Source organism: Triticum aestivum, chromosome 3A, assembly GCF_018294505.1.
Source record: "Triticum aestivum cultivar Chinese Spring chromosome 3A, IWGSC CS RefSeq v2.1, whole genome shotgun sequence".
In the NCBI taxonomy this organism is placed as follows: domain Eukaryota; kingdom Viridiplantae; phylum Streptophyta; class Magnoliopsida; order Poales; family Poaceae; genus Triticum; species Triticum aestivum.
In genome coordinates, this window is record NC_057800.1 from 100021006 (window position 1) to 100042818 (window position 21813).

General features: G+C 50.0%; 1 protein-coding gene across 1 annotated transcript; it reads right to left on the bottom strand.

Annotated features, from left to right (window-relative positions):
• Positions 1-2466: 2466 nt before the first annotated feature.
• LOC123060497 (uncharacterized) lies at positions 2467-6154 on the bottom strand. Its single transcript, XM_044483245.1, has one exon. It carries the CDS (start codon positions 5851-5853, stop codon positions 2587-2589), a length of 3267 nt encoding a protein of 1088 aa, XP_044339180.1. The 5' UTR covers positions 5854-6154; the 3' UTR covers positions 2467-2586.
• Between the last annotated feature and the right edge of the window lie 15659 nt (positions 6155-21813).

The window sequence follows — 21813 nt, forward strand, 5'->3', positions numbered from 1 at the left end:
GTAGCAGCCGATCCGTCTGAGTTAGAATAAGCTCCATCAACTGATAAGGCGACCCAACCCGCTGGTGGTCTCGGCCAAGGTTGAGGGACAACTACAGCTCGCTGTATCACCAGGGCCTCCTCCCTCAACTGCATCTTTCCTTCCATAATTTCTTCAATGGTAAACTTCCTAGACAACTGCAAAGAAGACATATAGCTCTGGAGATACTCCGCTATCACATCAGCGGATGGAATAGCCTTGCCGTGAGCCAAGTCTGACCGCAGAGACCAAATCCTCCAGATTAACATTATGGTGCAATCCCGCATGTGATCATGGCAGTAAGCAGAATATTTAGTAACCATTCATTGCCTGAATCTTGCAGTATATCCTGATCGGGGAGATCCCATGCCTGGCGCATCTTCGTCCACACCTGACGAGCATGCACGCAAGACACTAAGGCATGGAAGCTCGTTTCTTTCTCCGTACCACACAGCGGGCATGTATCTCGCGGCGAGATGTGTCAATATTTCTTGCATCCGTTCGTCCCGAGTGCGCCGGACACAACTTTCCATGCAAGAATCCGCATCTTTAGGGGAACCTTGGCCTCCCAGACCCGACGCCAGATCGGTCGCTGGCCCCCCGGGGAAGCACATGACCATCCTCTGCTTCTGCTCAAAGCTAATTATGCAGCACAAGCTCAATATGGTTGTCACATGATTAAGCAAGGTCGCTGCAAGCTGAAAATCATGCGTATCAGCATCAGTTACAGTATAAATTAATTAATCAGCACTAGGACAGTTCTGGAGCCATCAGTTCTAGAGTTCTTGTCAGTGATGTTCAGAGAATTCCAAAATCTACAGAGATACTAAGTTCCCATGATTTGAAACGTTCTGGTGCTTCAGGGATTATGGGGTCGCTGAGTGCCCCGCTTGTAAGATTGTGTGATGTTTGGTTTATTTCTCTTTTATTTTTTATTCTTTCTGCATTAATTCATGAGCGCTTTCTAAACTTCGTAAACATTCGAAAGCAAAACGTTTGTTTAAATTCACTTTTACTCGGATGCATTAATATTAAATTCACGGATATTTTTAAATTTCAAGACCATTTAAAGTTTTGAACATTTTTAAAATTTGAAAACTTATTTTATTTGTGAACTTTTTTAAAATTCATGAATGTTTTCTAAAATTCATAATTTTTAACATTTACAGTATTTAAAAAATTCTTGAACATCTTTTAATTAAACTAAAAATATGAATAAAAATTTAGCCTATTTTATTGAGCTAGACATGGGGTGAGTGAAAAAAGAACTAAGCGCGCGAGAGGAGCAGGGAGCTAAATTGAGCGAGCAAGAGCTTCATGGGGCGGCCTATGTGAGCGCTATAGCGGCAATTCCACGGGTTCAACATGAAATAGGAGCTCCTGAGAGGCTCAAACAACCACCACGAGCTGACACGAAAATCAGAACGTGTAAAGACATCATAACCATGCACCAAACAAGTCTACGCTCCTTTCGAAACAAATAGTATCTCCAACAATAAGCTGACACGGTATACGAACACAAAACACTGTTAGAACATAAATTAAACACAAGCCAACACAAATAAAATCTAAATAAAACAACCGATCACCATAATGTACTAGATACAAAAGAGTTAATCCCACGACTGAAGAACGGCGCGGCGAAGCGTGCTTAGCCTCTAATGTGGCCGAGATTGGCACAAATTACAAGGGTTGGGTGTGCCTTGTTGTCCAGTTGGTGTTGTTGGGTTTCTTAAAAAAATATGTTTTAAAATATAAGGTGTATTACTTTTTTGAAAAGTCAAATCTTTTAAGTTTGATCAAATTTTATAGAGAAATTTATCTAAATACATAATATCAAGTCGGTATGATGAGATTTATCATGAAATGAATTTCCATACAGTTTTTTAATATATTGTGGATGTTGATATTTTTTTGCTCTAAACTTGGTCAAAGTTATAGAAATTTGACTTTTCAAAATACTAATACCCTTTATATTTTACAATTGATATAATATTTAGTTTGGCAGGTGGGGGAGATGATGGAGTGTGTTTTATTATTATTTATATAACACGGTGTTGATTGATATGTTTTTATATGCCGGTTATTGCTGATTGATTTGAAAAATTGTTGGCACGGTCAAAATCATAAACGAAATCCAAAATTGAGCACCCCAATTGAATAGAAGAGTTTCAAAATTAGAAAACATAGTGAATTAAAAGAATTGAGAGCTCCTTAATAAATTGTTGACCCGATCAAAATCAAGTGACTTAATTCTAAATTTAAAACCTCAATTAGTTTTGAGGCCTTAAAAATTAGGAAGCATAGTGTGTATAGTATAAAAGAATTGAATGATAGAGCTTTTGAGAAATTGTTGACCCGATAAAAATCGGGTGACCAAACTTTTGAAGACTTTAATTGAATGTGGGCTTTTTAAAATTAGGGAGCATAGTGTTATAGAGGATGGAGTAAAGCTCAAAGATGTGTGAAACTTTATTGAACTTTTAGAAATACATTTGATTTTTAGAAGAAAAAAAGAAGAAGAAGCACATACATTGTCAACCTACAGAGAACCGTCCGATCTGTTACCTAGCCGAGGCTGGCGTCCCGGTGCGGCCCGACGAGCCCAACGGCCTCGTTGACGCCGGAGACGAGCTCGGCCTCGAAGTTGCCGGACGACATGGACGGCAGCCGCTCGTAGACCCTGGAGCCGAGGTGCTGCAGCTTCTTCTGCTGCGTCTTCACGGTCCTGCTGATGATCTTGTAGTTCCAGCGCTGCTGCACGTAGACCGCGGCGGCGAGCGCGACGGCGAGCAGCGGGATGGCCACGTCGCCGAACGCCGAGTAGAAGTCGAGGCTGGTGTTGACGAACTCGTACTCCTCCGCGAAGTAGGGGTTGATGGCCGGCGCCGCCCTGACGTAGTCGTAGAGGTGCGGCAGCAGCCGCACCGCCGTCACGCTCACGTAGTAGCTCTTCTTCAGCGGCCGGCAGCTGATCCGCCAGAGCACGTTGCCGACCACCTGCGGGAGGAGGAAGAAGTCTTGCGCCAGCCCGACGTACTCCTCCAGCGTCACCGCCCACTGCCGGAGCGCGTGCGACCTGCCGCGGGTGTCCATGTACGAGTCCTCCTGCCGCAGCGGCCGCCCCAGCGCGCTCACGTACCGCGCGCCCAGGATCACCATGAACCCCAGCATGTGCACGCCGAAGCTGTAGAGCAGCACCTTCCGGTCGCTGGGCACGCGGCCGGGCTCCAGCGGGGAGCGCGTGAGCATCCGGATCCGCGACCGCCACACCTTCTGCGCCAGCCGCAGCGTCAGGAGGAACGCGGCGAGGATGAGGATCTTCACGACGCAGTCGATGATCCAGTACAGCTGGCTCTTGTCCACCACGTACGACGGCGGCGCCACGCCGTCCACGGAGCCCCCCGCGGCGGCGATCCGGGCGAACAGCGCCTCGGCGCCCGTGATGAGCGGCATGCTGTACCCCAGCGCCTGCACGCCCAGCATCACCAGGGACACGTACGGCATCACGTCCGTGTTGGCCTTGATGTACATCAGCTGGCTGAACTCGGCGGCGATGGCCGTCGCCAGCGTCGCCACGCGGAGGATCCCCTCCACGCTCCGCCGGGACAGGATGTCCTGCCGTTGCTCCCGGTACATGATCGGCAGCGTCTGGAGCGACGTCGCGTCGAACCACAGAGGGTCGCCGGCGTCGCGCGTGCTGGTGATGTGCACCTTCGCGGCGGGGTTGATCAGCCACTGCGCCGTCGTCGGCGGGTAGTCCACCCTCATCTCGATCGAGCAGTCCATGCCGTCCTCCAGCGCTCCCATGGCCGAGAAGGCTCGCCACGGCGCATAGATGCTCCGGCACCCGATCAGGTACATCCGCCCGTCCACCGGGTTGTACACGCCTTCCAGGAACAGGGCCGACACGTTCAGGTAGGGGCTCCCGGAGAGCGTCAGCTCCGCGGACACGTTGAGGAGAGTCGTCGCCCTCGCTGCCTGCATTTCCGAGGAGGGAGACTCTTTGGGATTGGATTCTTTGCCAAGTCCATCCGTGCCGCCTGGAAACCCCGGCGAATTCCGGCCGACGAGCGGCCCGAGCGAGAGCACCTCCAGCTGAAGGAACGGCCGCTCGAAGCGTTCGCGAGGGAACGGGTCGGGCACGGCCGGCACGTGGAGGGTGAGCTCGTCGGCGAGGCTGGACAGGTCGCGGGTGAGGTCGCCCGCCAAACGCGGATAGCTCAGCAGAGACTTGGCTATGGCAGTGCCGAAGTTGAACGGCTCGCTGCGCGTGAGGAACTCCCCAGCTTGCTTGGCCTTGGTGTAGTCGTACGCCATGCTCATCGGTGCGCCGCCCGAGACGCCGAACCGGTTCCACAGCTCCGACGGGTGCACCGCCCGTTTGAACGTCAGCGGCGAGTGGGCGACGCCGCCTTTGCCGTCGATGCGGGTGATTTGCCCGACGGCGATGCCCCGGCGGGTGGCGGAGAAGGTCGTCTGCACGTACAGGCACACGCGGGAGTGGCACGCCTTCTTGCCGACGCCGAGGCACCCCACCATGCAGAGCTGGCCCGTGGACGGGCGCCACACGCCCTCGGCGGCCAGCGTCATGCCGCTGAGCCCGCTCCTCTTCGCCGCCGTGTACCGGTGCTCCCACGGTGCAACGGCCCGGAACACCGCCGAGACCTTGGCCGATCTCTCACCAGGAACGGTACTCGGCTCGCAACGGATGTCCTGCATGACGATGCTGACATCCTTGAACCCGCCGTCCGTCGCGTCTACCGACTTGTCGGTCTCGAACGGCCCGAGCCGCCGGCAGAGAGCGTCTGACGAGTTGCATTTCCAGTTGGGCACGACGGCGAACACGTCCTCCGACGTGAACAGGTCGAGGATGCCGCACAGCGAGCCGCCTCTGTATATCCCACGGCCGTCGCCGAGGATGTCGTCGCGGTAAGGCTGCGGGCTGCACACCGTGCTCACGAGCTCCTCCGACCCGAACTTGTAGTTGGAGTAGGCGCCCAGCTGCGACAGCAGCGTGACGGCGCCGAAGTAGCCGGCGTCCGACTTGCCGTTGGTGCTCGTGAGCTCGCCGCGCACAGCGCGCGTCGTCAGCGTCAGCGTGGTGGGGTACCGGAGCACGAGCAGGATGTTCTTGTCGTGGGTGATTGGCGGCTGGAAGTTGTTGCGGTCGGTGTTCTTGGCCCAGTCCCACGGGTTGGCGGCGTCTTTGCCGCGCCGCGGGAGCACGGCCTCGCCGACCAGGCACAGCACGCTCTCGCCGTCGCCGGTCTCGGTGTACACCCCCTCGAAGAGTATCTTCATCTCGGTGCTCCCAGGCCACACCTTGAGCTCCGGCGACACGTAGGGGCCCATCTCCGGGGCGGTGCCGTTGCGGGAGACGGCGACGCCGAGGACGCCGCTGACGTTGAGCGCCGTCTTCCCGCGGAGCGCCACGTCGACGTGCGTGAGCATGAACGTGGCGAGCGGCAGCGGGTCAGCCATCGCCCCTGCCGCGCCGCCCTCGGGCGCGTCGGTGCCGTCGAACGGCATCAGCGGCGCGCCGTCGTCGACGTCCTGCTTCCAGTCGCCCTTAACAAAGGACAGCTCCGGCATGAGGGCGGCGGCGCGGTTGGCGTCGAACTTGAGGTCGGCGGCGGCGGAGAGCACGGACCGGCACTGCCGCTTGACGTCGACGAAGCGCACGTACTCGTGCGGGATGAAGGGCCCCTGCTGCCGGCCGCCGCCCATGGGATCCATCCTTTGGGCGTCCCGGTGGAACGGATCAAACGACGAAGCCACGGCAAGCAGCGGCAGCAGGAACGCGCCGACGAACTGCAGCGTGGTCACCGCCATTGCTGCAACACCGCAAGCTAACACTCACAGCTAGGGCGATCTGGTTACTGAGCAGAACATAGAAATTTCTCCGGTCCCTTTGCCCAGCTCGCCAGCGAGTGCCCAGGAAAGAACTGCTCGGCACGGCAGGACGGCGCTACCTCCGCTGCTCTAGTACGCCGTGCATGGGCATGGATCTCTGACCAGAATGTGCCAGATCTAGAAGAATACCTGGACCAGATTGGATCATTTGGAGGATGGTGTCAAATAATAATCCATGGATGGATGCTTCGGTTGCATTATTTTTGTTGGTGGGCTTCATGGGATTAGGGGACATATTGTATTGAGTAGCTTGGGTTGACTTGGCTAGGAAGCGACACAGAAACAGAGGTTACAGACTGCCACTGGCCGTGTCATGTGGCCACTGTGATGTTGTGAGAGGTGGGCGGGAGTTGACGAGGGTACGGTGCAGGTGGTGCGTGCGACCGCCGCGGCGGGCATCGCGGCCGTTGCTCGGCAGAGTCGCATGTGCCCTCTCGTGAATCGATTTTTTTTTTAAACTATGACGCATTTTATAGCAAATTCGGAAACTATAGTAAAGAATGGAGAAAAATCAAAACTAGCACCCGTCGGTCACGGGTGGGCCGAAAAGGGTGTTTTCGGCCTCACTTTGGCCGAAATGGACTTTTCGGTCTTGCCTTGGCCGAAAAGGTGCGTACTTGGGCCGAAAAGACCTTTTTGGTCAGGAATAGGCCGAAAAGTCCTTTTTGGTCAGGAGTAGGCCAAAAAGTCCTTGGGCCCACCTTTTCACATTAATGGTTGACCGAAGTAGCATGGCTACACTCTTGGGCTTACGTTAGACCGAAGCGATTTTTTTTAAAATTTTGGTATATAAATACTATGCAACCATTGCCCATCTTAGACATTAAAAAAATATATTTTCGCGCAACCCTTTTTCCTCAATATTTTCCCGCCACCCGTTTCCCACCAACCCCTTCCCGTCATATGTTCCTGCCACCCGTTTCCCGCCAACCCCTTCCCGCCATATGTTCCCGCCAACCCTTTCCCTCCATACCACGGTATACCATTAAATAAATTCTTCATATTTTAAAAAAATCATGTTTCTCAAAATCTTTTCCCTTTTTTCAAATGTATATAAAAAATAATTTTTTTATATAAATACATTAGCCATATGCTATCCTATTTGGCTGGTAACACATATACCCAGCGTGAGGTCAGGTTTTTGACTCCATCGCTTGCGCTTTTATCCCATTTTTTTAAATATGAAGAATTTATTTAATGGTATACTGTGGTATGGCGGGAAAGGGTTGGCGGGAAACGGGTGGCAGGAACATATGGCGGGAAGGAGTTTGCGGAAAACGGATGGCGGGAAAGAGTTGACGGGGAAATATTGAGGGGAAAGGGTTGCGCGAAAATATATTTTTTCAGTGTCTAAGATGGACAATGGTTGCACATTATTTATATACCAAAATTAAAAAAAAATCTCTTCGGCCTAACGTAAGCCGAAGAGTGGAGCCATACTACTTCGGTCAACCATTAGCGTGAAAAAGTGGGGCCAAGGGACTTTTCGGCCTACTCCTGATCAAAAAGGACTTTTCGGCCTACTCCTAACCAAAAAGGTCTTTTCGGTCCAGGTACGCACCTTTTCGGCCAAGGCAAGGCCGAAAAGTCCATTCCGGCCAAAGGGAGGCCGAAAACACCCTTTTCGGCCCACACGTGGCCGACGGGGTGCTAGTTTTGATTTTTCTCCACTCTTTACTATAGTTTCCGAATTTGCTATAAAATACATCATAGTTTTGAAAAAAAATCTCGTGAATCATGGCCAACTCTCGCTTCGTTCGTGCTTTTTTAGGCAAAAATGCTAAACAAACATACGGGCATATTACGGGTTGTCATAGTATCTACCGCCGGACTTCACAAATCCAACAATTAAACATCTGTGGACGCGTCCGAACACAAACCCGGGCATCATCGGCGGCCACACTTCTCATATTAAAACCTGTAAATCCATATGAATGTATATACGTCAATCGGACACGTAAACGGACACATAAATATCACGTGTAATAATATTTGTTCATAGCGCAAATATAAAATTCAAACATAAATTGGTTCCAAGTGCACGATTCTGACTATAAACTGCTTGGTTTTCATTGTGAATCCATATATGCTCCATAAGATTATTGAATACTTGCGCGTGCACCTGATAATCTCAAAGATGATGATGTATCTTCAAAGAATTCAGAATATGATCTGCATCTTGCTCCGGGATGTATAATTGTTCTTCAGGCTTCTCAATATCATGGGTTTAGGTTGCCCTTTCACCCTCGTCCTCGACAATCATATTGTGGAAAATGACACAATATGTCTTAGCTGCCACAAAAGTCTATGATTTCCACATCATTGCAGATCCACAAACAATACCCCAACGAGTTTGCAACACTATGAATGCCATCTCCACATCCTGGCGAGCGACGCTGGCAGGCTGGTCCGTCTCGCCTTCTCACAGCGGACGCGGATATGCGGGTCCAGCCATGCCATTGCTCACGAGGCCACGTGAGACACTGCACACGAGCGCGACACAAATAAACCGCATGATTGCCCGCGGCCCACTTGTCATGGATCGCTCGGGAGGGCGCTCGGGTCCGATTCGTCCGAGCAGATCGGACGACGCGAACAACCCCCGAGATGCCCTTGCGGCATGCCACTTGAAAATGGATGGCGCAGAGGCGCTCTTCGCCCTCAAAGCCCCACCCGGGGAGGTGGGTACTCCAGCATCCTTTATAGGAGTAATTCGGATTTTGTGATATGTCCTCAGTCGGTCGGCTAGTTAACCTCTTCCCAGAGAAGATAGAGTATCACAGAGCCTTTTTTGTATCATGTTTTAGAACTAACTTTACATCTAGCTTGTTGGGGAATTTAGCATGCAATTTAAAATTTTTACTTACGATCACGCAAGATCTATCTAGGAGATGTATAGCAACGAGCAGGGGAGAGCATCTTCATACCCTTGAAGATTGCAAAGCGGAAGCGTTTATTAACACGGTTCATGTAGTCGTACACCTTCATGATCCATCCCGATCAAGTACCGAACATACGACACCTCCGCGTTCAGCACACGTTCAGCTCGATGACGTCCTCGCCTTCTTGATCTAGCAAGACGGGCGAAGTAGTAGATGAGTTCCGGCAGCACGACGGCGTGGTGACGGTGTTGGTGAAGAACAATCTCCGCAGGGCTTCGCCAAGCACAACGAAAACTATGACGGAGGATAAACTAGAGGAGACGGGGTTGCCGGCACACGCCTTGGTGATTCTTGATGTGTTCCAGGTGCTAGCCCTGCCCCTCTATTTATATGTTGAGCTATGGGGTCAAAACTTGGAGTAAAAGCCTCCTCAAAGTCGGTTTTGCCCGCAAGGAAGAGTCCTTCTCGGACTTCCAGGACCAGACGCCACGGTCCTTGGCGTTTGGCCCAGACGCCATGGGCCTCGGCATCTAGCACAGGGCCAGACGCCAGGATCTCCGGCGTTTGGCCCCCTGGCCTCCACAAAACTCCTTTTGCACCGACCTAAAGCCCCATGGGCTTCACCCCTTGGCCGAACCATATCATCCTATATATCAATCTTTACCTCCGGACCATTCCGGAGCTCCTCGTCATGTCTGTGATCTCATCCGGGACTCCGAACAACATTCGGTCACCAACATACATAACTCATATAGTACTATATATCACTACTGCAGGATGCTGCTAACGCGACACTATGATCAGAGACCCTTTGAGAAATTGTGTGCGATGCAATAATCGCAAACGACGGTGTATGAAAACCGTCAAAAAAGATGCAAAACGTTTGCGATGGAGGATGCATCAAACACGGTTCAAATTTTAGTTGCGTGTGCGATGAAGGGCATACGATTCAGTTCAATTAACTGTTTGCGATGAGGAGGAACAAAAGAAACGGGCAGTCAGATGAAGGCGTGTGCGATACACAACATACAGTTCACTCGAATGAACTGTTTGTGATTAGGCAAAACAAAAGAAACGGGCAGCCAGATGAAGGTGTGTGCGATATACAGCATATGATTCACTCGGATGAACTGTTTGTGATTAGGCAACACAAAAGAAACAGTCAGCCAGATCAAGGTGTGTGCGATATACGGCATGCGGTTCACTCGGATAAACTGTTTGCGTTGACACAAGAGAACAGAAACAGTTCAAGTTAACAAGACATGTGTGTTGTGCGATGGGATTGCATACAGGACAACACACACACACACACACACACACACACACACACACACACACACACACACTTATAAGGACATGCTTGCATAATCAAATTAAACATCCACTTACATAGGTGGCTACTACAACCATGGCATTTGCACACACCAAAGTAAACTATTACATGCATAATTACATAGGTGGCTACTACACACATGTCATTTCCACACACCAACAATAAAGTAAACTATATATTACATGCATGATTAACTAGCATAAATGATCATTTGATCATCATCTACTTCTTGTGACGCTTGCTCTGCTTGTGGCTCGATCCGGGCTCGTCGATTTTGGTAACGAGGGCTGGGTTGATGGTGTACACCACTGAGAGATCCGTCTCCCTCGCGTGTGTCGCCACTCTATGCTCGCCGAACTCCATTGGAGCGCCACTGACATCCCTGTCGGTGTCAAAACCGGCGGATCTCGGGTAGGGGGTCCCGAACTATGCGTCTGGGATCGATGGTAATAGGAGATGGGGGACACAATATTTACCCAGGTTCGGGCCCTCTCTATGGAGGTAATACCCTACGTCCTGCTTGATTGATCTTGATGAATATGGGTGTTACAAGAGTTGATCTACCACGAAATTGTAATGGCTAAACCCTAAAAGCATAGCCTATATGACTATGGTAATGAGTATATGGACTAACCCGACCCTCCAGTTTATATAGACACTGGGGGATCTAGGGTTTACATAGAGTCGGTTACATAAGAAGGAATCTTCATAACCGGTTGCCAAGCTTGCCTTCCACGCCAAGGAGAGTCCAATCCGGACACAGGTACAGTCTTCGGCCTTCATGTCTTCACAGCCCATCAGTCCGACCCAAGGATAACAGGTCGGGTGCCCGAGGACCCCTTAGTCCAGGACTCCCTCAGTAGCCTTGAACCTGGCTTCAATGACGAGGAGTCCGGTGCGCAGATTGTCTTCGTCATTGCAAGGCGGGTTCCCTTCTATCCGAACTTCAAGATAGTCTTCGGATGCGATGATAGCATCCGGACCTGTCACACACACCATACATAATCGCAGAGAGAATATATATTTTTACACGAGTCTAATCTGCTGATGACCTCACGTCTGTCCGGTCATAATTTCGAACCGTTTTTCGTCTGTCGCTCCATGTTTCGAGACACAGTTGCTATTGGCACATCTTGTCGAAGCAGAGATCATGTCCCCTTATTACGAGATTCTCATCAATATGGGCGTGGGCGACCCAACCGTGCCGTTTGCACGGCCCTTGGGAATAGGCGAGTTTAAGCCGAGTGGGGAGACGCTCGATATTCATGGCCTTTATAAGGGGATAAGGATTCCCTTTCTTTACCCACACCCCTGCTCCTCCTCAGTCCTTCCGTCCCTGAGCTCTAGCGCCCAAGCTTTTAGCTTTTCCCTCGACCAAGAAAGCACTCCAAAGATGTCCGGATCCGGAGCTGGTGGTAAGTAGATGGCCTCCTCCATCAAGAAGAAGGATATCAAGGCGCTCCGGGAGGTCGGATATATGGCCAAGGAGATCGCTCACCGACTCCCAGCCAAGGGACAGATCGTCCCTACTCTAGAGCCCCACGAGAGGGTTGTGTTTCTCACACATTTCGTCTGCGGGCTGGGCTTCCCTCTTCACCCCTTCGTCCGTGGACTGATGTTTTACTACGGGCTAGACTTCCATGACCTAGCTCCCAACTTCATTCTCAACATCACGACATTCATTGTCGTGCGCGAGGCCTTTCTCCGCATCCCGCCTCATTTCGGCCTATGGCTGAAGACCTTCAATGTGAATCCGAAGGTGGTGAGCTGTTGGGTTTCGTAGTAATTTCAAAAAATTTCCTACGCACACGCAAGATCATGTGATGCATAGCAACGAGAGGGGAGAGTGTTGTCTACGTACCCACGCAGACCAACTGCGGAAGCGTTGACGCAACGTAGAGGAAGTAGTCGTACGTCTTCATGATCCAACCGATCAAGCATCGAAACTACGGCACCTCCGAGTTCGAGCACACGTTCAGCTCGATGACGATCCCCGGACTCCGATCCAGCAAAGTGTCGGGGAAGAGTTCCGTCAGCACGACGGCGTGGTGACGATCTTGATGAACTACAGCAGCAGGGCTTCGCCTAAACTCCGCTACAGTATTATCGAGGAATATCGTGGTTGGGTGCACCGCACACGGCTAAGGAATAGATCACGTGATCAACTTGTGTGTTTAGAGGTGCCCCCTGCCTCCGTATATAAAGGAGCCGAGGGGGAGGGATGCGGCCAGCTCTATGGAGGTGCAGGAGGAGTCCTACTCCTACCGGGAGTAGGACTCCCCCCCCCAATCCTATTCCAAATAGGATTCCCAAGGGGGAAAGAGAGAGAGATGTGGCCGGCCACCTCTCCTAGTCCTAGTAGGACTAGGGGAGGGGGGGGAGGCGCACAACCCACCATGGGCAGCCCCTTTCACCTTTCCACTAAAGCCCAATAAGGCCCATATGGCTCCCGGGGGGTTCCGGTAACCTCCCGGTAACCCGGTAAAATCCCGATTTCACCCGGAACACTTCCGATATCCAAACATAGGCTTTCAATATATCAATCTTTACGTCTCGACCATTTCGAGACTCCTCGTCATGTCCGTGATCACATCCGGGACTCCGAACAACCTTCGGTACATCAAAATGCATAAACTCATAATATAACTGTCATCGTAACCTTAAGCGTGCGGACCCTACGGGTTCGAGAACAATGTAGACATGACCGAGACACGTCTCCGGTCAATAACCAATAGCGGGACCTGGATGCCCATATTGGCTCCTACATATTCTACGAAGATCTTTATCGGTCAGACCGCATAACAACATACGTTGTTCCCTTTGTCATCGGTATGTTACTTGCGCGAGATTCGATCGTCGGTATCCAATACCTAGTTCAATCTCATTACCGGCAAGTCTCTTTACTCGTTCCGTAATACATCATCTCACAACTAACATATTAGTTGTAATGCTTGCAAGGCTTATGTGATGTGCATTACCGAGAGGGCCCAGAGATACCTCTCCGACAATCGGAGTGACAAAACCTAATCTCGAAATACGCCAACCCAACATGTACCATTGGAGACACCTGTAGTACTCCTTTATAATCACCCAGTTACGTTGTGACGTTTGGTAGTAACCAAAGTGTTCCTCTGGTAAACGGGAGTTGCATAATCTCATAGTTATAGGAACATGTATAAGTCATGAAGAAAGCAATAGCAACATACTAAATGATTGGGTGCTAAGCTAATGGAATGGGTCATGTCAATCAGATCATTCAACTAATGATGTGACCTCATTAATCAAATAACAACTCTTTGTTCATGGTTAGGAAACATAACCATCTTTGATTAACGAGCTAGGCAAGTAGAGGCATACTAGTGACACTCCGTTTGTCTATGTATTCACACACATGTATTATGTTTCCGGTTAATACAATTCTAGCATGAATAATAAACATTTATCATGATTTAAGGAAATAAATAATAACTTTATTATTGCCTCTAGGGCATATTTCCTTCATGAGCGGCCAACAAGTAGAGTGCGGAGGCGCCATGGTGGGCAAGATGCCCAATGTTACCTGCCCGAAGGCTCGTTCATGGAGATGGTGAAAGGGTGGCAATTGGGGTGGTTCTATATCATCGAGCCGCGTGACGCCAACTAGGTGGCGGCCCCCGAATTCTGATCCGGAATCCCGATGTGGCTCACCTTCTGGCAAGAGAGGGGCCTAACCTGGGGTCCCTCGGACGAGCTGACTGGGCTCCAGACGTGCGTCTAGAGCATGATAGATAGGAAGATCAAGCTTGTCAACGTGGTTCAGGTCATGCTCATTCATTGGGTCCTTCCGTGCCAACGCCGGACTTGCTATCTATGGGAGTACGATCCGGCCAAGCACTAGACGCTACTAGAGCTCTTCGGCACGACGCACGAAGAAATCTAGAGAGTGCTTTTCAAGGCCGGCGAGACGCCACCACCCACGACCGAAGATCGCGGGCTTAGCTTAAAACGCCAGGCTAACCCGGTAAGTTCTTTCAATGTTTTCAAGGCGTACCCTTTACTAGCATATTTTGAGAGAAAGCCTAAGCTTTCCTACCCATGTTTTCAGGCCTAGATCAAAGATAGCAAAGGGGATTAACTGTCTGGCTCCGCTGCCCGAAGACCAAGAATTCCTATTACTGATGAAAATGCTCTTTCCAGCACCTTATGAGGTGCCAGAGAAGACGACCAAGAAAGCGGCCAAAGGGGCCAAGAAGGGCCCTCGTCAAAAGGGCGCTTCGGACATAATGTCCGAAGAGGAGACTTCCTCTTCGTCCGCTGACGATGACGACGAAGAGGAAGAAGAAAGCGGCTCCTCACCTGAAGTGGGGAGGAAGAAGAGAGCGGCCCCCACAAACCCGGAGGTGAAAGCACCTAAGAGGGTTAGGGGCTCCCTCGCGGATAACTCCATGTGGGATGTTGATAGCAGTCCGGAGCGACCTCGCCAAACCAAGCCTCAGGCTGCCTCGTAAGTACCAGAATCCAAAAATGTCTGGCCTTCCCGGTTTATAATATTGATATACCTTAAACCTTGACAGAGGGGTCGCTAGATTCAAAGGAGATGGCTAGCATGTCTCTGCCACCTGCTCATTCCGTCTCTCCCAAGGGTGACGACGAGGTGGTGTCGCAAAAGACCTTCCCCGACCGGGGGGGGGGGGGCTTTCGGAGATCGTCGGGGTGGCGCCCCATGATGATTCCTCAGTTGTCGGACACATGGGGGAAAAGGCCCCTATGGGGACTGGTGATGGGGCCGAGTTCCTTTCGGACCTGAGCCGGATACCATTCCGGAGATCTATGCAGCTCCGGAGCCCAGCGAACGTCATGCCCAAAAAGGAGGGAATGTGCCTGCTCCGCCGGTAACCTCTATCCAACTAGAGGCACCGAATAACCTGCTGGAGGCGCTACGAGGCACCTCTATTGTGGATGAACACCGCGCCCTTATGGGCATGGTGATAGAGAAGGTCCATTTTGTAAGAAGCGGACTGACCGAAGCCTGCACTAGCCTTCTATCAGGCTTTGAGGTAAGTAATGCATTTGTAGGAAGAATATCACAATATAGACAATAGCCCCTGATGCTCTGTTCGGTGTCCGGGAAGAAAAAGCCGAACAGAGGATCGAGAGGAAATATCGCAGGAGTCTAACATAAGTTGTCTATGTGACTAAGCAGGTATCGCTGCAGGCTGCCACCGCTCATGCTGCAGAGGTTTCCGGACTAAAGCGGAAACTGGAGCGGACCGAGGAAGAGCTCGGCCTCGTGAAGAAACAACTGGAGGATAACCAAGGTATGTAGTAACCTGTGGGTATGTTTTAAGAAAAATAAATAGTCCGTCCAGACTAAGTTGTCATGAACTTTATTAGGGGCCACGACCGAGGTGGCAGCCCTCAAGAAGGTGTTGGCCGAGGCCGAGGAGAAAGCGGCCAAGGAACGCGCCGCGCGTGAGAAGCACGAGGCCCAGGTTGGCGAGGCGCAGCTACAGCTCCAGGGCGCGATCGAGAGATTTGAGTCCCTGGAGCGTGATTGTAAGGCACAAGAGTCCGAACTGCGAAGTCCCGCCAGAGTGCACAGGATGCACGAGACGAAGCCCAGAATGCCCTCTAGGAAATTCAGGCGGCCAAGGAGATTGCGGAGGGTAATTCTTTCACCCTGCAAAGCAAGTATGTAGAAGAAACATGCCTTGTACTTATCCGGATTTGGGTTTTCCAGGGGCGTTTACGGATCTGCCGTGCAGTATATCAGATGCTGCTGAGCATTACACAGCCGAAGAAGGGATGTCTACAGAGAAGCTATTCTGGTCCCAATATCTTGGACCCGAACATCTGTTACCCTTCATCGACCAGCTAAAGCAGTTGGTCGAGCTGCACAAGTCGGCAGAGCTAGCCATGAAGGACCTGATAGTCCGACTGTGGCCTGCCAAGCCTATGCCTAGCAGCTACTTCGGACTTGTTAAGCGGCTTGTAAATGCTTGTCCGCGGGTCGAATCCGTGAAGCGGTCGGTCTGTATTGAAGGTGCGCGTATGGCCTTTGCCCGCATCAAGACGCATTGGGCAAAGCTGTATGACAAGAAGCTGATGACCGAGGGGCCACCGGAGGGCAAGGAGCATCGTCGACCCGAGCTCTATTTTGATGGCGTCCTGGAGGGGTCCCGCCTTGTGGTGGACCAATGTTCAAAGGATGTTATATTCCCATGAGAACATTTGTATTATCCTGTCCTGTAATATGGAACAATGATCTTATGTATTATAATGCTTGTGATTTTACATTTTACCTCCTGTGCGGCCGTTTATTAAATCTGAGGGTTGACCAGTCGTCGGCTTCTGCCCCCACGTAGATAGTACGGGGGTGTTTGGGATAAATCTAAACACTCTTTGCTCCACATTCTGGTCCTTAAAGGAGGTGTTTAGCGCAATGAACAAGGCAATTAGACTATGCGGCCTTTACCTCCCTCACTTAGCCAATAGGAGTTTGACAATTGAGGAAGTTGGCGAAGCCCCTGTTATTCGGAAGGCCGAACTAGGGGCGTTGTACACGCCTAATCGGAGGAACCGATTCTTCGCAAGAAGCGGAAAAATCTCTAACGATTTGGAACCTCTCGAACAGCTGACCAGCTCTCGCCGCATCATGACAGTCAGTTTCCAGCTTTCTCTACTGAGGTGCTCGTCCGGAAGAACCGGCACACAATCGCAGTAGTTCTCCCTTTACTACCCTAGCCGATATAGCGGAACGTAAGGTAGTAAGCACAGGAGCCGGGCAACCCAACTATTGACCAAAGACATGATTCGGAGCCGATGCATATAATGCTATAAGTTTGGGGTACCGAACTATACTTGAAAAGTGTTCAGACTTTTATTGTCGTAATGCAGGGTGTAATGAAGCCCCTGGCGCAGTAATACGTACCATGGTGTACATGTGCAATAAGTAATATATACAAAGGTGAGGAAACCGAAAAATTAAGTGATAAGCTGATGCCATCATTTATTCACCATTGTGATGTAATTAGTACGTCGAGACGTACTTTTTTTGTAAGTAATGTAGTAAGCAGGTAAGGCTATTTAACATGCCCCAAATAAGGGTGAGCTGCGTGCGGGTATGTAAAACAAGTATGGCAATCGTTTAATAGAGACCACCTGGGGATTCCCTTATATGCCAGAGCTCCTTGCCTCCTTGGTGTGTTCTGCAAATGGGTCGTCCGCATAGACCTCGAAAAGAGAAAAAACCCGCAATAAATAGAAAAAATAAAAGCATGTGAATCCAGGATCGGTCAAGCCGCATTGTGGATCACGAGTGAGTTATGCCTCCGTCAGTACCCATGGGGTTTTGAGTGCGTAGTTATGTACGCGTGGTACATGTGCCATTTCCTCATCGGGGCTGGGACGGAGGCCGAATTTACTAATTCAGCTCTTGACGAACCGAGCTGCCCCGTTGCAGTGTAGTCCGGACCTTCTTATCGATGTCCAGGGGCTCGGCGGCCGGATTATGGTGCCGCTTGAGAAGGTCGCTCTGTACTTCTGCTGCTAGGGCTGCGGTATGCTCCTCTGTGCGGAGGGAACATTCCGTGTTTCCGTTTACTGTAATGACGCTGCGTAGACCAGACATCTTGAGCTTGAGATAAGCATAATGTGGCACCGCATTGAATCTAGCAAACGCGGTTCATCCGAGCAATGCGTGGTAGCCGCTGCGGAAGGGGACGATATCGAAGATTAGCTCTTCGCTTCGGAAGTTATCCGGGGAACCGAAGACCACCTCCAGTGTGATTGAGCCCGTACAACGGGCCTCTACACCTGGTATGACTCCTTTAAAGGTAGTTGTCGTGGGCTTGATCTGTGAGGGGTTAATGCCCATTTTGCATACTGTATCCTGATAGAGCAGGTTGAGGCTGCTACCACCGTCCATTAGGACTCGTGTTAGGTGAAATCCGTCGATGATTGGGTCGAGGACCAGTGCGGCTGAACCGCCATGCCGGATACTAGTTGGGTGATCTCGATGATCGAAGGTGATCGAGAATGACGACCATGGGTTGAATTTTGGGGCGACTGGCTCTACCGCATAAACGTCCCGAAGTGCGCGCTTGTGCTCCCTTTTGGGGTTGTGTGTAGCATATATCATGTTCACCGTTTTGACTTGAGGCAGGAATTTCTTATGCCCCCAAGTGTTCGGCTGCCGGGGTTCCTCGTGATCGTCCTCGCTCTGCGATTCCCCTTCCTTGTTTCCGCTATTTACCTTGCTGGCTTGCTTAAAGACCCAACAATCTCTGTTAGTATGGTTGGCCGGTTTGTCTGGATTGCCATGTATCTGGCACAGACGATTGAGTATGCGGTCCAAGCTGGATGGTCCTCCGCCATTCCTTTTATAGGGCTTCTTCCACTGGCCGGATTTGGGGCCGCTGAATCCGGCGTGAACTGTGGTGTCATCGGTGTTATCGCCATTGCTTAGGCATTTGTGTCTGTTGCGCCGGAGCTTGCTGGTGCTGTTTTTGGCCTCGGAGGGGCCTGCTTCGTTGGCTGTGTTTGTACTTCGAGCCAGCCAACTATCCTTTCCCGCGCAAAAGCAGGTCATAAGTGCCGTGAGGGCTGCCATGGACCTTGGCTTTTCTTGACCGAGGTGGCGGGCTAGCCATTTGTCACGGATGCTGTGTTTAAAGGCCGCTAGGGCTTCGACATCCGAACAGTCAACGATCTGGTTCTTTTTGATCTGGAATTTTCAGGCAGGTTGTTCAGCCAGTGTCGAGCTGGTCCTTTGAGCTTTAATGGGAGGTATTTTATAGCATGGAGGTCATCTCCTCGGGCCATGTGGATGTGGAGAATAAAATCTTCGATCCACACTGCGGGATCGGTTGTTCCTTCGTATGATTCAATATTGACGGGCTTGAACCCCTCGGGGAATTCATGATCCAGCACCTCATCTGTGAAGTGAAGAGGGTGTGTGGCGCCTCTATAGCGGGCCGTGTCACGGTGCACCTCCGATGAAGTCCGTCTGCGGTTATCGGCCCGGGTGTAATTAAGTTTGTCACACCCAAGTAGGTGGCTGTCATCCCAAGTGGGGAAGCGTCCTCGCGATCCATAAATTGATCTGGTGTGTCCTGCCCTGCTGTCCCTGTCTTTGTGAGGTGGTGGGGACGCTTGTTGTTCGGCCTGAGTTGCCGTTTTATCCCGACCACGGGGTGGTCGGTCCGCATTACGCGAGGGAAGTATGGGATTTGGTGCCTCCTTATCGAACTGAGGTAGCAGTCTGCGCTTTGGGTAACTCTTGGCTGGGCGCTGATACGTCTCCAACGTATCTATAATTTTTGATTGCTCCATGCTATATTGTCTACTGTTTTGGACGTTATTGGGCTTTATTATCCACTTTTATATTATTTTTGGGACTAACCTATTAACCGGAGGCCCATTCCAGAATTGCTGTTTTTTGCCTGTTTTAGGGTTTCGAAGAAAAGGAATATCAAACGGAGTCCAAATGGAATGAAACCTTCGGGGACGTGATTTTCTCAACGAACAAGACCCAGGAGACTTGGACCCTACGTCAAGACACAAAACAGGAGGCCACAAGGTAGGGGGTGCGCCTACCCCCTCCCAGGCGCGCCCTCCACCCTCGTGGGCCCCCTGTTGCTCCACCGACGTACTCCTTCCTCCTATATATACCTACGTACCCCCAAACGATCAGATACGGATCCAAAAACCTAATTCCACCGCCGCAACATTTTGTATCCATGAGATCCCATCTTGGGGCCTGTTCTGGAGCTCCACCGGAGGGGGCATCGATCATGGAGGGCTTCTACATCAACACCATAGCCCCTCCGATGAAGTGTGAGTAGTTTACCTCAGACCTACGGGTTCGTAGTTATTAGCTAGATGGCTTCTTCTCTCTTTTTGGATCTCAATACAATGTTCTCCCCCTCTCTTGTGGAGAACTATTCGATGTAATCTTCTTTTTGCGGTGTGTTTGTTGAGACCGATGAATTGTGGGTTTATGATCAAGTCTATCTATGAACAATATTTGAATATTCTCTGAATTCTTTTATCTATGATTGGTTATCTTTGCAAGTCTCTTCGAATTATCAGTTTGGTTTGGCCTACTAGATTAATCTTTCTTGCAATGGGAGAAGTGCTTAGCTTTGGGTTCAATCTTGCGGTGTCCTTTCCCAGTGACAGTAGGGGCAGCAAGGCATGTATTGTACTGTTGCCATCGAGGATAACAAGATGGGGTTTTCATCATATTGCATGAGTTTATCCCTCTACATCATGTCATCTTGCTGAAGGCGTTACTCTATTTTTAACTTAATACTGTAGATGCATGCTGGATAGCGGTCGATGAGTGGAGTAATAGTAGTAGATGCAGGTAGGAGTCGGTCTACTTGTCTCGGACGTGATGCCTATATACATGATCATGCCTAGATATTCTCATAACCATGCTCAATTCTGTCAATTGCTCAACAGTAATTTGTTCACCTACCGTAGAATACGTATGCTCTCGAGAGAAGCCACTAGTGAAACCTATGGCCCCGGGTCTATCTTTATCATATTAATCTCCTACTACTTAGTTATTTCCTTTGCTCTTTACTTTGCCTTTATTTTACTTTGCATATTTATCACAAAAATACCAAAAATAGTATCTTATCATATCTATCAGATCTCACTCTTGTAAGTGGCCGTGTAGGGATTGACAACCCCTATTCGCGTTGGTTGCGAGGATTTATTTGTTTTGGGAAGGTACGAGGGACTCGCGCATAGCCTCCTACTGGATTGATACCTTGGTTCTCAAAAACTGAGGGAAATACTTAAGCTACTTTGCTGCATCATCCCTTCCTCTTCGGGAAAACCAACGCAGTGCTCAAGAGGTAGCAAGAAGGATTTCTGGCGCCGTTGCCAGGGAGGTCTACGCAAAATTCAACATACCAAGTACCCATCACATACCCTTATCTCCCACATTACATTATTTGCCATTTGCCTCTCGTTTTCCTCTCCCCCACTTCACCCTTGCTGTTTTATTCGCCCTCTCTCTCTATCCTCCATCTCTTTCTCTATTTGCCTCTTTTTGCCCGCTTGCTTTTTGTTTGCTTATGTGTTAGTTTTCTTGCTTGTCACGATGGCTCAAGATAATACTAAATTATGTGACTTCACCAATACCAACAACAATGATTTTATTAGCACTCCAATTTCTCCTCTTACCGATGCTGAATCTTGTGAAATTAATACTAGTTTGCTGAATCTTGTCATGAAAGATGCGTTTTCCGGCCTTCCTAGTGAAGATGTCGCTACCCATCTAAATAGCTTTGTTGATTTGTGTGATATGCAAAAGAAGAAAGATGTGGATAATGATATTGTTAAATTGAAGCTATTTCCTTTTTCACTTAGAGATCGTGCTAAAGCTTGGTTTTCGTCTTTGCCTAAAAATAGTATTAATTCATGGAATAAGTGCAAAGATGCTTTTATCTCTAAGTATTTTCCACCCACTAAGATCATCTCTCTTAGAAACGATATTATGAATTTTAAGCAACTTGATCATGAACATGTTGCACAAGCTTGGGAGAGAATGAAACTAATGATACGTAATTGCCCTACTCATGGTTTGAATTTATGGATGATTATACAAAAAAATTATGCCGGATTGAATTTTGCTTCTAGAAATCTTTTAGATTCGGCCGCGGGAGGCAC